Source organism: Clarias gariepinus, chromosome 24 (genome assembly GCF_024256425.1).
Source record: "Clarias gariepinus isolate MV-2021 ecotype Netherlands chromosome 24, CGAR_prim_01v2, whole genome shotgun sequence".
Classification (NCBI taxonomy): domain Eukaryota; kingdom Metazoa; phylum Chordata; class Actinopteri; order Siluriformes; family Clariidae; genus Clarias; species Clarias gariepinus.
In genome coordinates this window covers 7,419,653-7,436,490 of record NC_071123.1, presented here as the reverse complement: position 1 = coordinate 7,436,490, position 16,838 = coordinate 7,419,653, and the positions used below count along the sequence as shown (strand labels likewise).

Here is a 16,838-nt window from a genome sequence, read left to right as displayed (position 1 = left end):
GCTGTTTAGCTGGAGTTAAACGCTTGTCTTCCTCTCCAGTGACACCAAAGAGAGCGATCAGAGGATCTGGTTCAAGGTTACATTTCAATATGTACGACAAGGTTTTAAAAACATCCCTCCAGAATTTTTCCAAATTCGGGCATGTCCAGTACATATGAATAAGAGACGCCTCTCCACTTTTACATTTCTCACAACAAGGATCAATGTCTGGGTAAAAACGGGAAAGTTTAAGTTTGGAGAAATGAGCCCTGTGTACAACCTTAAACTGTAATAAAGAGTGGCGAGCACATAAGGAAGTTGAATTGACAAGTTTAAGAATTGAATTCCAAGTATCATCTGACAGCGAGAGATTTAAATCTTTCTCCCAAGCAGTTTTAATTTTACTTAAAGGGGTGTAACTCAAACCCATCAATCCACCATAAATAGTGGATATTAGGCCTTTACGCAGCGGGGACAAACATAGGAGATTATCTATAATATTTGCAGCAGGAGCTTCAGGGAAGTTCGGTATTAAAGAGCGAATGAAGTGTCTTACTTGCAGGTATCTGAAAAAGTTTGAATTGGGTAGGTTAAACCTTTCAGAAAGCTGCTCAAACGATGCAAACTTATGGTCAACAAACAGATCTTTGCAAAGCTTGATACCCTTGTTGTACCATTCCTGAAACACTGAGTCATGTAAGGAGGGTTGGAAGAGATGGTTAGAGACAATAGGACTGGACAGAGAGAAGCCCAGAAGACCGCAGTGCTTTCTGAACTGAGCCCATACTCTCAAGGTGTGCCTAACAACTGAGTTATTGATTAATTTTATTGAGGGGATGGGGAGTGCAGATCCAAGGAGTGCAGAGACAGAGAGATTTTTGACAGACTTTATCTCCATTTCCACCCAGGCAGGCCGATTAGGTTGGTTATGAAAATATGCCCAAAAGATGACAGATCGAATGTTTGCTGCCCAGTAGTAAAAGCGAAAATTAGGCAGAGCCATGCCACCATCTCTTTTAGATCTTTGAAGTAGGGACTTATTTAATCGTGGATGTTTACCTTTCCAAAGGTAAGAGGATATAATTGAGTCTAAAGCACCAAAGTAAGATTTGGGAATGAAAACAGGTACAGACTGAAAGAGATATAAAAATTTAGGAAGAATACTCATTTTAATGGCATTAATGCGGCCCACCAGGGACATGGACAGTGGTGACCATTTTTCCAAGTCCTTTTTAGTTTGGGTTAACAACCTAGTAAAATTTTCTTTAAAAAGGTGTTTATGTTTCCTTGTGATTGTAATACCGAGATAGGTAAACTGATTTTTCACTATCTTGAATGGAAAATTGTACATACCAGTTGTTACTGCTGTATTATTAAGCAGAAAAAGTTCACTTTTGTGCAAATTCAATTTATACCCTGAAAAGTAGCTAAATTCACTAAGCAATGACAGCACAGGTGGAAGGGAGGAGATTGGATTTGATATAAAAAGTAGAAGATCATCTGCATAAAGGGAAACTTTATGTTCTTCTCCCTGCCTCCAAATCCCAGATATATCCCTACAACTGCGGAATGCAATTGCTAGTGGCTCAATGGCAAGGTTAAAGAGCAATGGGCTAAGAGGACACCCCTGACGAGTTCCCCGCTGAAGGCTGAAAGGTTGGGACTGCTGAGCATTTGTCAGAACTGAGGCAGTAGGGTTTGAATATAATAATTTAACCCAAGTAATAAAACTTGGACCAAAATTAAATTTTTCTAAAGCCCTAAATAAATACTCCCATTCCACACGATCAAAAGCCTTTTCAGCATCTAAAGAAAGGACACACTCAGGGATCCCCTCTGATGGTGTGTACAGGACATCCATAAGACGTCGAATGTTAGAGTAAGAAAAGCGATTTTTGACGAAACCGGTCTGGTCCTCAGATATAATAGAGGGTAAAACAATCTCTAATCTTCGAGCCAAGACTTTAGCAAGGATTTTAACATCCACGTTGAGAAGAGAGATTGGTCTATATGAAGAGCACTCTGTTGGGTCTTTATCTCTCTTTGCTATAAGAGTGATGCGAGCCTCATTAAATGACGCAGGCATCTTACCTTGCTTAAAAGATTCAGAAAGAACCAAAGCTAGTTGTGGTGCAAGGTATGAGGAGAAAGATTTAAAAAACTCTACAGGGAAGCCATCAGGACCCGGGGACTTACCAGATTGCAATGATGAGATAGCGGAACTAATCTCCTCTTGTGATATGGGCTCTTCTAATCTTAATCTAAAATCAGGGGACAGTGTTGGGATATCTAGTTGATTCAAGAAATTCTCAAGTGAATTACAGTCCTTTGGAAACTCAGAAGTATATAATCGAGAATAAAAATTCTTGAATGCATCATTAATTTTAGAATGGTCGGTAGTAATGGTACCATCCTCCATCTGAATTTTTGTAATGTGTTGTTGTGCTCTAAAACCTCTTAACTGATTAGCTAAAAGTTTCCCAGATTTATCACCATGAATGTAAAATTGGCTCCTACTCTTTAATAATTGGCATTCGATTACATGCGTCGAGATGAGTTCAAAATTAGTTTGCAATTCTATGCGTTTTTTATACAGATCAGGGTTTTTAAATAGAGCATACTGCTGATCGATTTCTTTAATTTGGTTGGTCAAATCTTTTCGTTCTTTATATGCCTTCCTTTTCATATTTGCAGTATACGAAATTATCTGTCCCCTGAGGTAGGCTTTTAGAGCATCCCAAACAGTTAAACATGACACTTCAGGTGTTTCATTTGTGTTCAAGTAAAAAACTATCTGGTCTTCCATAAATTTTTTAAAATCATTCTCTATCAATAATGAAGAATTAAAGCGCCAATGTTTATTAATTTGAGGAAGATTGGGGAGCTTTATAGACATAACAACTGGTGCATGATCCGATATCACAATGCTCTGATAAGCGCAGGAGCTAACCATGGGGATCAGTTGATTATCTAAAAAGAAATAATCAATTCTGGAGAAAGTATGGTGAACATGTGAGAAAAAGGAGTATTCTCTCTTTTTTGGATTAAGGAAGCGCCATATGTCAGAGATACCAAAACTGCAAAGATAGGACTGAAGTAGCATGGCGGATTTACTCAGAGGTATAGGATTGGGAGATGACCTGTCAAGTGATGGATCTAAACAGCAGTTAAAATCTCCCCCTAATATGAGAGAGTATGAGCTCAGATCTGGTAGAACAGAGAAGAAATGTTCAAAGAAGGAAACGTCATCGTAATTAGGGGCATATAAATTAGCCAACACTACATTAGTATTAAATAACTTCCCTGAAACAATGATATAACGACCATGTATATCTGCAATAATATTATGCTGCTCAAAAGAAATGTTTGGATTAATGAGAATTGAGACACCCCTAGCTTTGGCCTGAAAGGTCGAGTGGTAGTGCTGCCCTCCCCAACGCGACATAAGACGAGAATTATCGGAACTGCGAATGTGAGTTTCTTGTAAAAATGCGACGGCAGTGTTAAGTTGTTTAAGGTGTGAGAGCACCTTCCTTCTTTTGACCGGATGGTTTAAACCCTTAACATTCCAGCTCACAAAGTTTAAAGAACTATTCATTCTCCCTGAGAGGAGATGCACATAGATAAACATAAATAATAATGAAATGCCCAGCGTCAGTCCTAAAACAGAAGTGTAAAACACAGAGCAACCTATCAAAGATACACCGTGTATACTGAACTAACACAATACTGGCTTTGGAGAACCCCCACCCCTGCCCCACACACCCCTCCCCCACACACCCCACTACCCCCAAACAAACAAAGATAGCTGCTAGGAAACAAAGCAGCAAGCTCTTCCATCCTTCCATTTTCCACCTAACCAATCTTCCTGCCGCTAACCACACCATCTTCTGCTCCGACACAGTTTACAAAAACTAAGAATTAAATATATAAATAAAACATTTCCCCACTCCAATACTGAAATCTCTCAATAAGAGAAAAACACAAAACAACCCCCCTCCCCCCACGTCACATTGTAACTCTAAAAAAATAAACAGACATGTAAATTACACGTGACTAGAAATAGAGAAAATAATAATAGAAAACCAACAACAACTACACGTGTTTAACACAATACTCTTACCAGGAAAAAACGTAAAAATGGCTGGATTTAAAGTTAAAAAGGGTACTTTCCTGAGAATTGTAGTATTAAAAAGAAATAAAACTATAGTGCACTAGGTAGTTTTCGGCAGACTGTCTATGTGTTTCTGCGCCTCTTCTACCGAGCGAAGCCACTTCTTCTGTCCGGTAGAGAGAGTGATCCGGAGCCGTGCTGGATACAGGAGAGAAGGCCGGAGTCCACGGTTGTATAACTCAGACATAACGTCTCTATACTCGGCTCGCTGGCTTAAAACTTCGGGAGCGTAGTCTTCCACGATACGAACCTGCTGACCGCGGTATTCCAGCTTCCCTCTCCGCCGAGCCTCCCGAACCAGAAGGTCTTTAACCTGGTACCGGTGCACACGGAGAATGACGGGCCGAGGTCGCTGACCTGAAGCGGGTTTGGATGCAGGTATGCGGTGGGCTCTGTCAATCTCAGGCGGGGATGGGAGCGTTTCACTTCCAAACACCTCGCACAGAAACTTCGAGAAAAACTCGGTAGGGAGTCCACTCTCAGTACCCTCCGGAAGACCCAGGACACGCAGGTTCTGTCTCCTGCTCCGGCCTTCTAGGTCTACGACTTTGGCCGTTAACTTAGTGTTGTTTTCCCGAAGTCCGGAGCAGATGTTCTCTAACTCGGTCACACGCTGGCTCAGGTCATCTGTAGCGAGTTCTAACGAAGGTAAGCGCTGTCCATGGTCCTCTACTTGGGATTGAATTTGGTCCAGTTTACTTTCCAGTAAACTTAACGAAGATTTAAATTCAGCCACTAACGCTTCACGTTGTTTATCTAACAGCGCAGAGATGGCCTCGACTGTTAGAGGGGTCACAGTGTCGTCTTTTTTCCCGGCCTTAACACTCCTTGTAGCCATTTTAAATGTGAAAAGTATGTAACCGTGGGGAAGAGTACAAAGTTATTGTATCCTAAAGATTTAGTTTAGCATTTAGAAACGAATAAGGGAGTGAAGGAATGTAAAATTGTCGGAGCACCTAACTTACACGTCTACTCCATGTGGCTGCTAACCGGAAGTTCCGAAATTTAGATTTTAACTAGATGGCACGGTGGCTTAGTGGATAACACTGTCGCCTTGCACCTCCCGGTTCGAATCCAGCTGCGAGTCTGTGTGCATGACGTTTGCATGTTCTCCCCGTGCTTTAGTCCCAACGTGCTCTGCAGAACTTTCTGAAATTTCTGAAATGATGTTCAGTTGGTATTCATAATATGCAATATCTACAGTTCAGAAATCTGAATCAGAGAGGTGTATTTCTTGTAGATCTCGAGTTATAAAACAGCTACCCGCAATTATTGTTCCTTAACTACTTTTACATTCCTATTACTACAATTTCACATGCCTGTATAGAATCTTACATATTGTTCTTTTTGTGTTTCTCTCTGCAGAAGCTGGCAGCCGAGTGTCAGAGTGCTGGCTACAGCGGCACCCTGATCCCGTATAAATGCGACATGACTAATGAAGAGGAGATCCTTTCCATGTTCTCCGCTATTAAGACCTTGCTTCAGGGGGTGGACGTGTGTATCAACAATGCTGGCCTGGCACACAGCGAGCCTCTGCTTAGCGGCTGTACTAAGGGGTGGAAGAACATGCTCGATGTAAGACACACATCGTCTGTTCACAATTCTCAATAGAATGTATATATAGAATAGTAATGGTCTACAGTATTTACGGAAATACCGTAGACCATTACTGAAAAATCTGCATCACTTCCTTTTTTTTATAGCAAATTATTAAAAATTTAATTGCCCCTCCACATTGTACAGTATTCCGTACTCAAAGCTAAAGGCCAAATGAAATGTTAGAAATGTGTGCAACATTTTATTGGCCACGCAATGTTTAATCGGTACAATCTGTAATATGCACTCGTGACAATTACTTTCTATTTTTATTAAAAACCTTAGAAGAGGTCATTTTTCTCATAACCATGCATTGAAAAATTCCATAAGTGTCCAAACTCAATAATCGAACCTCAGGAAAAGAGCCTGGTGTTACCCTACACTACTGTTTGACTCCTGGGGCCTCTATATTTCCGCTTCATTGTCTCAGCCTCAGCGCTTTCTCCATACAGTGTGATTCATCGAGCTTTACCCCATCCATTATTCACTAGAAACCTCTTTCATTCAGCAACTAAACATTTCCCATGCCTGTGCATTTGTTGCCATGGCTAGATTTCTTACAGTGTGTGTGTTTTAGTGCCAAGTTTTCTTCTTTATTTAAGCCCCCAAAATCAAAATGATGATGAAATTGTCTCAGATTTATAGGAAGTAGGGTTCCTGCTCCTATCCTGGCATTAATTGGTTTTGATATGCTGGGATTGACAGTCTATTATTGACATGGATTATTAGAATTCTGATTAATGCTTTCCTGAGGATAGAGCAAACACTTTTCTGTTTCACTTTTCTATACATCCATTCATGATCTGTACTGCTTATCCTGTGTTGGGTCATGGGGAGCCTGGAGTCTAAGCACAGAAAGCTTGGGGCACAAGGCAGGGTACACTCAGGATGGGGGGCCACGTCATCAGAGGGGCACAACCACTAACACACTCACACATTCCAGACTTTTTCTATTCAATTTTTTTCTGTTCTGTTCTGTTCTCCTCAACACTGGAAGCTTAATTAAACTATTTCTAAAAGTCTTAGATAGATAGATCTTTAGATAGATATACTAGATAGACAGACAGATAGGTGGATAGTTTGTATTTCCAAACATCCAGTTGTGATGAGGACAAAGAGATGAGCCTATTTACTGTACATTGAGACAAATTCTTGGAGAGAGAAAGAATAAAAAGAAAGCCGTGGTTCCTTTTTACCTAGGAAATGTTGAGGTTGTTTCTTTTTTTGTAACTGGGCTACAGTGGTCTGTCCGATTGAACTGTGTCGATCACCTTCTTAGGTGAACATTCTAGCTCTGGCCATCTGCACACGTGAAGCCTACCAGTCCATGAGGGAGAGAAATGTGGATGATGGACACATCATCAACATCGGCAGGTCTGATAATCTGATTTTGAAATCTCACAACAGTTCTGTGATTTACTTTTAATTACATGTTATGAACTAAAAGAACACATAATAGTATTTAATCTGTTCATAGCTACAGTAATGTATGATACGGGAGAACCACTATGAAACACATGACTATTATCACAAACCTCAGTCCATCCCAGAAATACACAGAAATAACTTTAATCTGACAAAAGTAATAATAAATAAAGATTTTATGAATGTTAACGAATGAAAGTCAGACATTGTTTTTCAACCATGCTTCAACAGAATTATTAAAAAAAAAAAAAAAAAAAAACCTAGACAGGCCTAGACAAAAATGATGGTACCCCTAACTTAATAGTTTGTTGCACAACCTTTTGAGGCGATCATTGCAATCAAACGATTCCTGTAACTGTCAATGAGACTTCTGCACCTCTCAGCAGGTATTTTGGCCCACTCCTCATGAGCAAACTGCTCCAGTTGTTTCCGGTTTGAAGGGCGCCTTTTCCAGACGGCATGTTTCAGCTCCTTCCAAAAAATGCTCAATAGGTCAGGGCTCATGGAAGGCCACTTTAGAACAGGTCAATGTTTTCCTCTTAGCCATTCTTGGATGTTTTTAGCGTTGTGTTTTGGGTCATTGTTCTGTTGCAAGACCTATGACCTGCGACTGAGACCAAGCTTTCTGACACTGGCCAGCATATTTCTCTCTAGAATCCCTTGATAGTCTTGAGGTTTTATTGTACCCTTCACAGATTCAAGACACCCTGTGCCAAATGCAGCAAAGCAGCACCAGAACATAACAGACTCCTCCATGTTTCACAGTAGGGACAGTGTTCTTTTCTTGATATGCTTCATTTTTCCATCTGTGAACATAGAGCTGTTGTGCCTTGGCAAAAAGTTCCATTTTTGTCTCATCTGTCTGTAGGACATTCTCCCAGAAGCTTTGTGGCTTGTCAACATGTACTTTGGCATATTTCAGTCTGGCTTTTTTATGATTTGTTTTCAACAATGGTGTCCTCCTTGGTCGTCTCCCATGTAGTCCACTTTGGCTCAAACAACAACGACGGTTGGTGCGATCTGACACTGATGTTCCTTGAGCATAAAGTTCACCTTGGATCTCTTAGATCTCAAAGTCTTTCTGGGATCTTTTGCTACCATTTAAATTATCCATCTCTTTGATTTGTCATCAATTTTCCTCCTGCGGCCACGTCCAGGGAGGTTGGCTACAGTCCCATGGATCTTAAATTTCTGAATAATATGTGCAATTGTAGTCACAGGAACATCTAGCTGCTTGGAGATGGTCTTATAGCCTTTACCTTTAACATGCTTGTCTATAATTTTCTTTCGAATCTTTTGAGACAACTCTTTCCTTCGCCTTTCTCTGGTCCATGTTGAGTGTGGTACACACCATGTCACCAAACAACACAATGACTACCTGGAGCCCTATATATAGGCCCACTGACTGATTTCAAGATTGTAGACACCTGTGATGCTGCAGTAATTAATGGACACACCTTGAATTAACATGTCCCTTTGGTCACATTATTTTCAGTCTTTTCTAGGGGTACCATTATTTTTGTCTAGGCCTGTTCCATGAATTTATTTTTCTTAAATAATTCAGTTGAGGCATGGTTGAAAAGCAATGTCTGACTTTTATTGGTTAACATTCATAGAATTTTTATTCATTATTACTTTTGTCAGGGTACCAACAATTTTGTCCACGTGCTGATTCTCGCACACATACTGATTTATACAGTACGGGCATTTTGGGAACGCCAATTTACCTAATCTGCATGTCTTTGGACTGTGGGAGAAAACCGCAGTACCCGGAGGAAACCAAGAAAGCACGGGGGGAACATACAAACCCCAAGCACTCAGACACTCTGTCAAACTGCTTAAAGTGGTAAATGAGTGATTAGAAGACGCGACATAGGTTAAAAATCAACTTCTTCTATTCATAAAGGACAGCAATGATGCTAAAATGTGATTTTTTAACTCATACTGAATAAAAGGTTGAAGGTGAGTCTGTTTTTTTTTTTGCTGTATGCAGTATGTCAGGACACAGGGTGCTACACAGTAGTGACATGCATTTCTACGCTGCCACCAAATACGCTGTGACTGCTCTTACCGAGGGGCTCAGACAGGAGCTCAGGGAGGCCAAGACGCACATCCGTGCCACGGTGACGCCACAACCACATTCACACACATACTGTGCATACACACGAACACACACGTTTAGACATACAGTAAGCTTACAAGCAATTGATGTCTAACTCTCACAGCGTTTTGGTGATGCATTGCATTGCTCCTTTAACAAAGGTATGATGCAATATGAAAGAAAATAGAATTTAAAGGTAATTTGAGTAGTGACAAAAGAAAAGTTTAAGAGTTTATCAAGCAACAAGATTTCATTCTAAATAAAGGAGAAGCTGTTCAGTGAAGTGTCAGACATACGGTATGAATTATAATATTTTATACTGAAATTATTCCATGCAGCTTCAGAGCCATTAATACATCCCAAACCCTAACCAAACTCATATGAATATGATTTACAGTATATGTCTGAATATATGTTAGCTAAGTTTATGCCATCTCATTCTGGACAGTGTATATCTCCTGGCTTAGTGGAGACTGACTTTGCCTTCAAACTTCACAAGAATGATCCAGAGAAAGCTGCTTCTGTGTATGAAAGTATAAAGGTAAGCCTGGTGTATGAGTGTCTATAGGCATATGTGGTCATGTACTATACTAGGGTCATCCTGTGATCTGGGCCGTTTAATAATAATAATAATAATAATAATAATAATAATAATAATACATTTTATTTATAAGCCCCTTTCATAACACTCAAGGACACTGTACAAAACAATCAACAAACAAATGAGAAATACAAACAACCAAACAACACAGAAAAAACAAGAATGTACAAAAATCAGTAAATTCAAGGAGGATAAGCTTGAGTGAATAGATAGGTTTTGAGTCTGGTTTTAAAGAGAGAGAGAGAGAATCTAAGTTACGGATGTCTGGTGGGAGGGAGTTCTATAGAATAGAAGCAGAGCGACTGAATGCTCTATTCCCCATAGTACTGAGACTGGCAGAAGGTGAGACCAGGCGAATGAAAGCAGATGATCTAAGAGAACGAGAGGAAGTGACAATTTGAAGTAGATCGAGTAGATAAGGAGGGGCCAGGTTATGGATTACCTTGAAAGTGAGCAAAATGATTTTAAATTCAATTCTGTATTTTACGGGAAGCCAGTGAAGTTGCTGCAGAACAGGGGTAATGTAATGGAAAGAGGGGGTTTGGGTAATGATGCGAGCTACTGAGTTTTGGACAAGTTGTGACTTATGAAGTGATTTCTGGGGAAGACCAAAGAGTTTGGGGCATTAAAGGAGTTCCTGGGAGGCCAGCACTTTGGACATGAAGGAGATGGTCCTGATCATGGCTCCAAAAATTTTCTACCTTTACGGTTTTCAGGCACTAGTAAAAATCTGGGATATGTATATTAGTGTAGCAGGGGATTATATAGAGAAATAAATGTTGTTTTTTTACTACCTTTAATACTGTAACTGTATTCTGTTATTCTGCACTATCAAAGTCCCAGTTTGACTTGAACACCCCTGGTGTTATAGTACAGTCTTGCTAAGAATTTTTCCTCTGATTTTGTGTAGTGTTTGAAAGCTGAAGACATAGCCAGCGCGGTCATCTACGTCCTCAGTGCCCCGCCACATGTCCAGGTGAGCATTTTCACAGTTTGCCTCCATCCCTACTCCTTATCTGCATCATCTGCCTGAATGAATTTCCGCTGTATTCATGTCTGTAGATCGGAGACGTGCAGCTGCGGCCAGTGGAGCAGGTGTCCTAGTTACGGAACGGAGGCACACCGATGGAGAGCAGAGACGACAGAACCAGCAGCAAACAGTGTCTCTCTGGCAACACCTGCTGGACAAACTACAGAAATAGTTTTAAAACATGGAATTGAAGGGGATTTGTGGGTGGAGTGAATCTGAAAATCTGAAGCTGTGTGAGAGGGGACCGGCCCATAAGAGAGGGAAATTAAGAAAAAGTTATGATTGTTCCAATTTACACAAATACTGCTGCCTCGATATGATGGGAATTTATTTGGAAAATGGAACGTGGAAAATAGAAAATAGGGCTGAAAACGGTCCCCACTTTTGACCACAATGCACAGGTTTTTTCTTTTCTTTTCTTTTTTTTTCAGGTCATATGACATATCTGTTTTGAAATAAGACAAAATCACTGTCAACTCAGTGTGCAGCAACAAAAAAGGGTAGGAAACGCTGTTGCAATTATAATGTATTAGTTCAACTTGTATAAAGACTTCTAACCCATTAATAGTGTTTCAGCTACATTGAAGTAATTCGATACTATACAGTACTTAGCTAATATATTCCCATTAAAGTAAAATAACTTCATTTTGAAAGTTGTTTATAATTTATAAACTTTATAATTCATCAACTTACGATTGGGAAATATGATTCAAATTTTCACAAGCAGTTATTAGATGTACTCTAAAATCCAACGTCTATCTGCAATTATTCTATAAGGACTTAGCCTTCATATACTAGCTGTAACAACCGACAAGCTGCAGTAGTATAACAGATGTGTTATAAGACTTTATACAATTGCTTACAATGCATTATAATTGCGCTGTTAGTGCATTGATTATCGTGTTATTTTGTAGAAGTATTCTAACTTTTAGATTGTATGTAGATGTGTTGCTCATAACGTATAGCTTTCTGTAAATTCGTTGATTTGCAACCAATCAGGAGACTAAAGTACCTCTGAAGTGCAGAGCCTGAGCTTATAAATTGCATTTGAACAAATGGTTAAGTGCCCGTGCTTTTTAAAGCCTGCATCCAGTGCATGATTTTTATCTAACCTGGGAAGGAATTTGAATACCTTGATGTCATAAGGATTATTATTATTTTTTTTGCACTTTGGACTTAAAGGGTAAAAACACTGACACCTTTTCCCAGAGACATGTGACTAACTTTTACGTGTGTGCACATTTTGAAGAAGCTCTGCCTTTGTTCATGTGTACAGATGAGGTACTCTTGTGAACATAAATCAGAACGATTATTAATGCTGTGAATTGTGTGCTGTCTCTTTATTTTCTCCTGTTACCTGGATTAAACAGATACACCTTTTTTTTTTTTAAATCCCCACTACGTTTTATTTAGTCAACTTACAAAATGCAGGAGTTTTTAATGCTTCCAAAATCTAACAGAATTTTTCTTTTAAAGCCTTTTCCTTGATCATTATTCAATAACAGTAAATCTTATACCATAAGAGATGGCCAAAAAAAAAATCAACTTTATCAACCAAATCAACTAAAAATCAAAATTAACTTACTTGGCCCGAGAATTGTAAGGAATGAAACATGCTTTTATAGGAAAATAATAAACGACAAGGTGGTATAATGTAGCCCTATACCACCTTGTTTTTATACCAGCGACAGTTCTGAAGTGTTCATTCATCTTGCATCACAGCAGTTATCTTTCTTTTTGTATTGTGCAACAATATGGAGTACGGTGAAGTCTTGTTTGAATTAAAGAAATTGTTTTACTGTGACAGGCTGTAAAGTGTCTAAAGATACAATTTAAAAATTGGTTGTTTATGTAACAACCTCAGCAGCGACCTCATTTCCCCTCTCATTTTCCAACCTCTCAGCATTCAGGTTGGAAAAAAGAGATAAGACCAGTATACTAATCACTGGTCTTATCATCTGTCATCATCTGCACCTGTTTCTCACTGGTTCATACCTTAAGTTAGATGTTTTTTAATGCTTGAATGATCCATAGGTCACTATTTGGCTTAAAAAACATAAAACATTCTTCAGAAACTAGTAAGATACAGGTTTGGACTGAAAATGAGAGCCAAAATATTCAGGGATTCAGGAGAACTATTTAAGATCCTTTCGTTTCTTTATAAACAAAAAATTTCTTTTGCACAGTATCATACTCTATTAACAGTTGCTTTCAATGAAGTACTGTAAGTTCAACTTTAACCTCCAGTATCTTAAACTTAAAGAAACAGCCTCTGAGCGTTACAGAAATGTGTTATAATCAAGCTTAGATTATATTTATACAAGCCCCTAAGAAAAAGAGATAACATACTGTATGAGATATAAAACACATTAATATTAACCTGTGGTTTGACTTGCAGTGAGCATTGTGTGTATATTGCAGTGTGTATAGAATAGTATCACCTTTTGACCAATCAGATTCAAGAATTCATTAAAGTTGTATAAATTATCGTGAAGAAAAATGATCATTTTCAGTAATTATTAAAAACAATTGCTGATTTTTCCACTTAAATACACAAAAACTGGAACCCCATGAGTGACATTTTGACTAAAGCATGTCTTTAAGCTTTATTAATTTTCAAAGAGTTAATTGTGCCCTAACCCCTTAGAGTCTAAGTTTACTTATCAGTTAATCGTCTTACACCATATTTATTCATTAACCGCAGTGAAACTAATAATAAAGGAGTATAGTAAAAAGTTCTTTAAAAAAAAAAATTTAAAATAAAAAATTTTTAAAGGACAGGGTATGTTTCAATACACCAATGGCTTCTGGGGTTTAAGAGATAAATGGTTGGTTTTAAGTTTCAACTTTATTTGAAATTGGCTGATTGTGTCATGGTGCTCAATGCAAAAAAATATAAAAATAAAATGTAATAAAACTAATGACAAGAATACTGTACATAAACACAGTTTGCACAGTCAATGGTAATAATTCTTCAAAGGTTTTTTAAACGGATAATGATAACGGATCCTGAAAAAAGGGTCTATTTGTATCTTTTCCTTAGAATTTAGGGATTTCCTTAGAGGGCCCAAACAAATAATCTTTAATTGTTCTAAAAGGGACATTTCATAGTGTTCAGTACAATGATCAACAATATGAGATTGGATGTAAAAGGTCACCTTTTACAAACCTAAACTGAGGACGTGCATAAGCATCTATCCAAATGACTGCAGGATATGCAGCGTCCATTTTGCATATGTGTTGCTGACAACAAATATGAAGTTACCTTTAGGACACTGTCAAGAATCTAAAAGCAGTTGGAATGCACTGTGGGCCTCAGGTTAGAGACTGTCTAAGCGCAACAGTGTCATCAACTTTTATGTCATACTGTGAGCGTGTCAAAGACAATACAAGCCCTCTGTAACAGTAGGCAGCGTCATCTACGGCAAAAACTGGTACAGTAAAACTGTGAAAAACTGGTCAGGCCAACTCATAATTACTAAAACCCAGGATCAGTCTGTGGACCATCTACAGTAACAGCACATATACTGTAACAGGGAGAAGTAGGGACCACAAAAACACTGGTGCAGTGTGAGGAGCGGGAGCAAGTTGACCACACACTCAATATGAATTCTATATTTTATAATAAGTAATGTGTTCCAAATAAGACACTTGTGAGGGGTGTTTTTATCAAACCGGGACCTTCGACTGTGCAGAAACATAGAGCACAATCATGAGAGTAAATCTTCCTTTATGTCTCAAAATAATTAAATGCTACACTGATGCACTTATCCAGCATTTCACTAGTGCTTGGATACCATCAAGGTAGAAAGTTTTCTCAGTATGGCAGAGACATGATCAGACTGTCTGCTTTACATCTGAAACACTGGCCTCCCAGGAATTCCTTCAAAGGTCCAAGCAAGTGGCCTGAGGTGAGGTCAGAACTGTATTGGCGATGTGGCGATAACTCCACATAAGAATTTGCGTTCATCTCTTCATCACAGTTCAAACCACTTCCATAATCCTCACAAAGATACATTGATGTTCTCGTGGCTCAACATCTTACAAAACCATTTTATTATTGTTTTTTTACCTACTTGTCACTCATCTGTATTTAATTTGACTGTTTTTCTCTGTAAGTCATTGTTACACAGCACCATTCCTGCAACAAAGGTGTTTTAGCTAAAGCTAATGAAAACAATTTTGCATAACTGAAAACCATACCTCAGGTAGAACGCCATGTGTGTAATATTATAATTTTTTAGCTCTAATGCTCAAACAATTAATTCAGTTACAACTATTACAACTAAGTAATAAATGCTGCACACTTGAAGAATTTCATTTAATCACCTTTAGCTTTAGTGATGTGATGATCAGTTCATCTAAAAAATGATTCCTCAATCCTGGTCATTCAGTACATTTAGGTCGAAAGCTGACTTTATTTTATTGCCACATAACATTGCTGAGTCTAGACGTGACCAACTGAAGCCACCAAAAATCATAACACTTCCTCCAGAGGCTTGTACGGTGGGGCATCACTTCATGTGCTTCCCTTCTTACTCTGTTGCACTTATTGCTCTGGAATTGGGTCAATCTGAACTCATCATGATTTTTTTCAATTGCTCCAAAGCTCAATATTTTACTCCCTAGCAAACTGATACTATTTTTCTGATTAGCCTCACTAACAAGTGGTTTACTCATGACCACACAGCTGTTTAGTCCCAAACCTGTGAGTTCTAATCACATTGTGCGCATATGGAAATGCATTTTTTTTTTCAACCACATTTCCTCTGCAGAGTGGACGGCTCAGCAATATCCTTCCAGGTTTGGTTAATGTATGGAAGGGTTCTTAACCCAGTTCCACAAATTTTAAACCTTCTTAGTTGTTCTTTTTGCTTGATGCAGCCCAAAAATTGAACCTTTCTAAAATGGCGACTTTTTCTTCATCAAGGCAATGTGTATTATCACAGTCTTTGTCAATGTTGAACATTAACCCCAAATCAACAGAAATGTCATGACATCTGCATTGTCAGTAAAGGTACTTTTTCTCTACAATATATTTGGATTAATATTCCCTAGCGGTTAAGGATTAGCAAGTCAATCAGCACTATCTCTAGCATGCTATTTGTCCAATGTTGCTCGTAACCAAGAGCAATGTAGTTAAACTGAGTTACTTAGCAACCTGTGTGATTTATTTTCTTTAAAAATGTGGGTCTATACTATCTCCTGAGCTAGCTAAATTAATTATGTTCTGGGTTGCTAGCTAAGTTGAAAAGTAGCTAGTTTGCTAACTAGTGAGGATAATGATGTAATGAGGTTATGTCTGCTGTCTAATAATATGAGTATACTGTATATACTTCGAAATCAAATGTGTTTTCAGATATTATAAGAAATTTTAAGATACTGAGTTCTTTTATTGATGCTAGATTGATAGCTTGATTGGTCTTTGGTATACTTGCAGCAGATTGCAGTGCCTTCTGGAAAATTCTGTATGTTATGTCAACTTTACTAGAGCAGAAATAGTTTGAGTAAAAAATTACAGCATATTAAATATATCAAATGATAAATTTGCAATTTATTGTAAAATGTATCTACCATGAATCTTACACACAGTTATTCTTAAAAATGGTCACTAGGTGGAAGCAAAGTACAAGGGGGAAAAAAAATCTAAAACAAATCTAGAACTTTTTGTTCTTATTGTATAGTAAAAATTAACACATCTACATAGGAAATATACTTTTCAGAGATGTGTGTACTACAGAGAACATTACACAAGTCGTTTCTTGGTAGTTAAAGATATGTAAATGTAAATTGATTATATAATGTTAAAACTGTTGCAAATCTAATGGATTTATTATTGTTTTGTTTTTGTTCAAAGCCATTTTAAGTGTAATTTTATGTTTTTGTTATATTTTTTTAAATGCATGTATGTAGGGAATGTGTTTAATTATAT

At 38.2% G+C, this 16,838-nt stretch overlaps 1 protein-coding gene across 1 annotated transcript in view; it reads left to right on the top strand.

The window, feature by feature from the left end:
• Positions 1 to 12,231, top strand: part of dhrs11a (dehydrogenase/reductase 11a) — a 51,378-nt gene extending 39,147 nt beyond the window's left edge. The window contains exons 2-7 of the mRNA XM_053485526.1: positions 5,519 to 5,728; positions 7,029 to 7,123; positions 9,168 to 9,297; positions 9,724 to 9,816; positions 10,787 to 10,852; positions 10,939 to 12,231. Coding sequence (XP_053341501.1) covers positions 5,519 to 5,728; positions 7,029 to 7,123; positions 9,168 to 9,297; positions 9,724 to 9,816; positions 10,787 to 10,852; positions 10,939 to 10,980 — 636 coding nt within the window. The 3' untranslated portion in view covers positions 10,981 to 12,231. The remainder of the gene's footprint in view (positions 1 to 5,518; positions 5,729 to 7,028; positions 7,124 to 9,167; positions 9,298 to 9,723; positions 9,817 to 10,786; positions 10,853 to 10,938) is intronic.
• Positions 12,232 to 16,838: the final 4,607 nt, after the last annotated feature.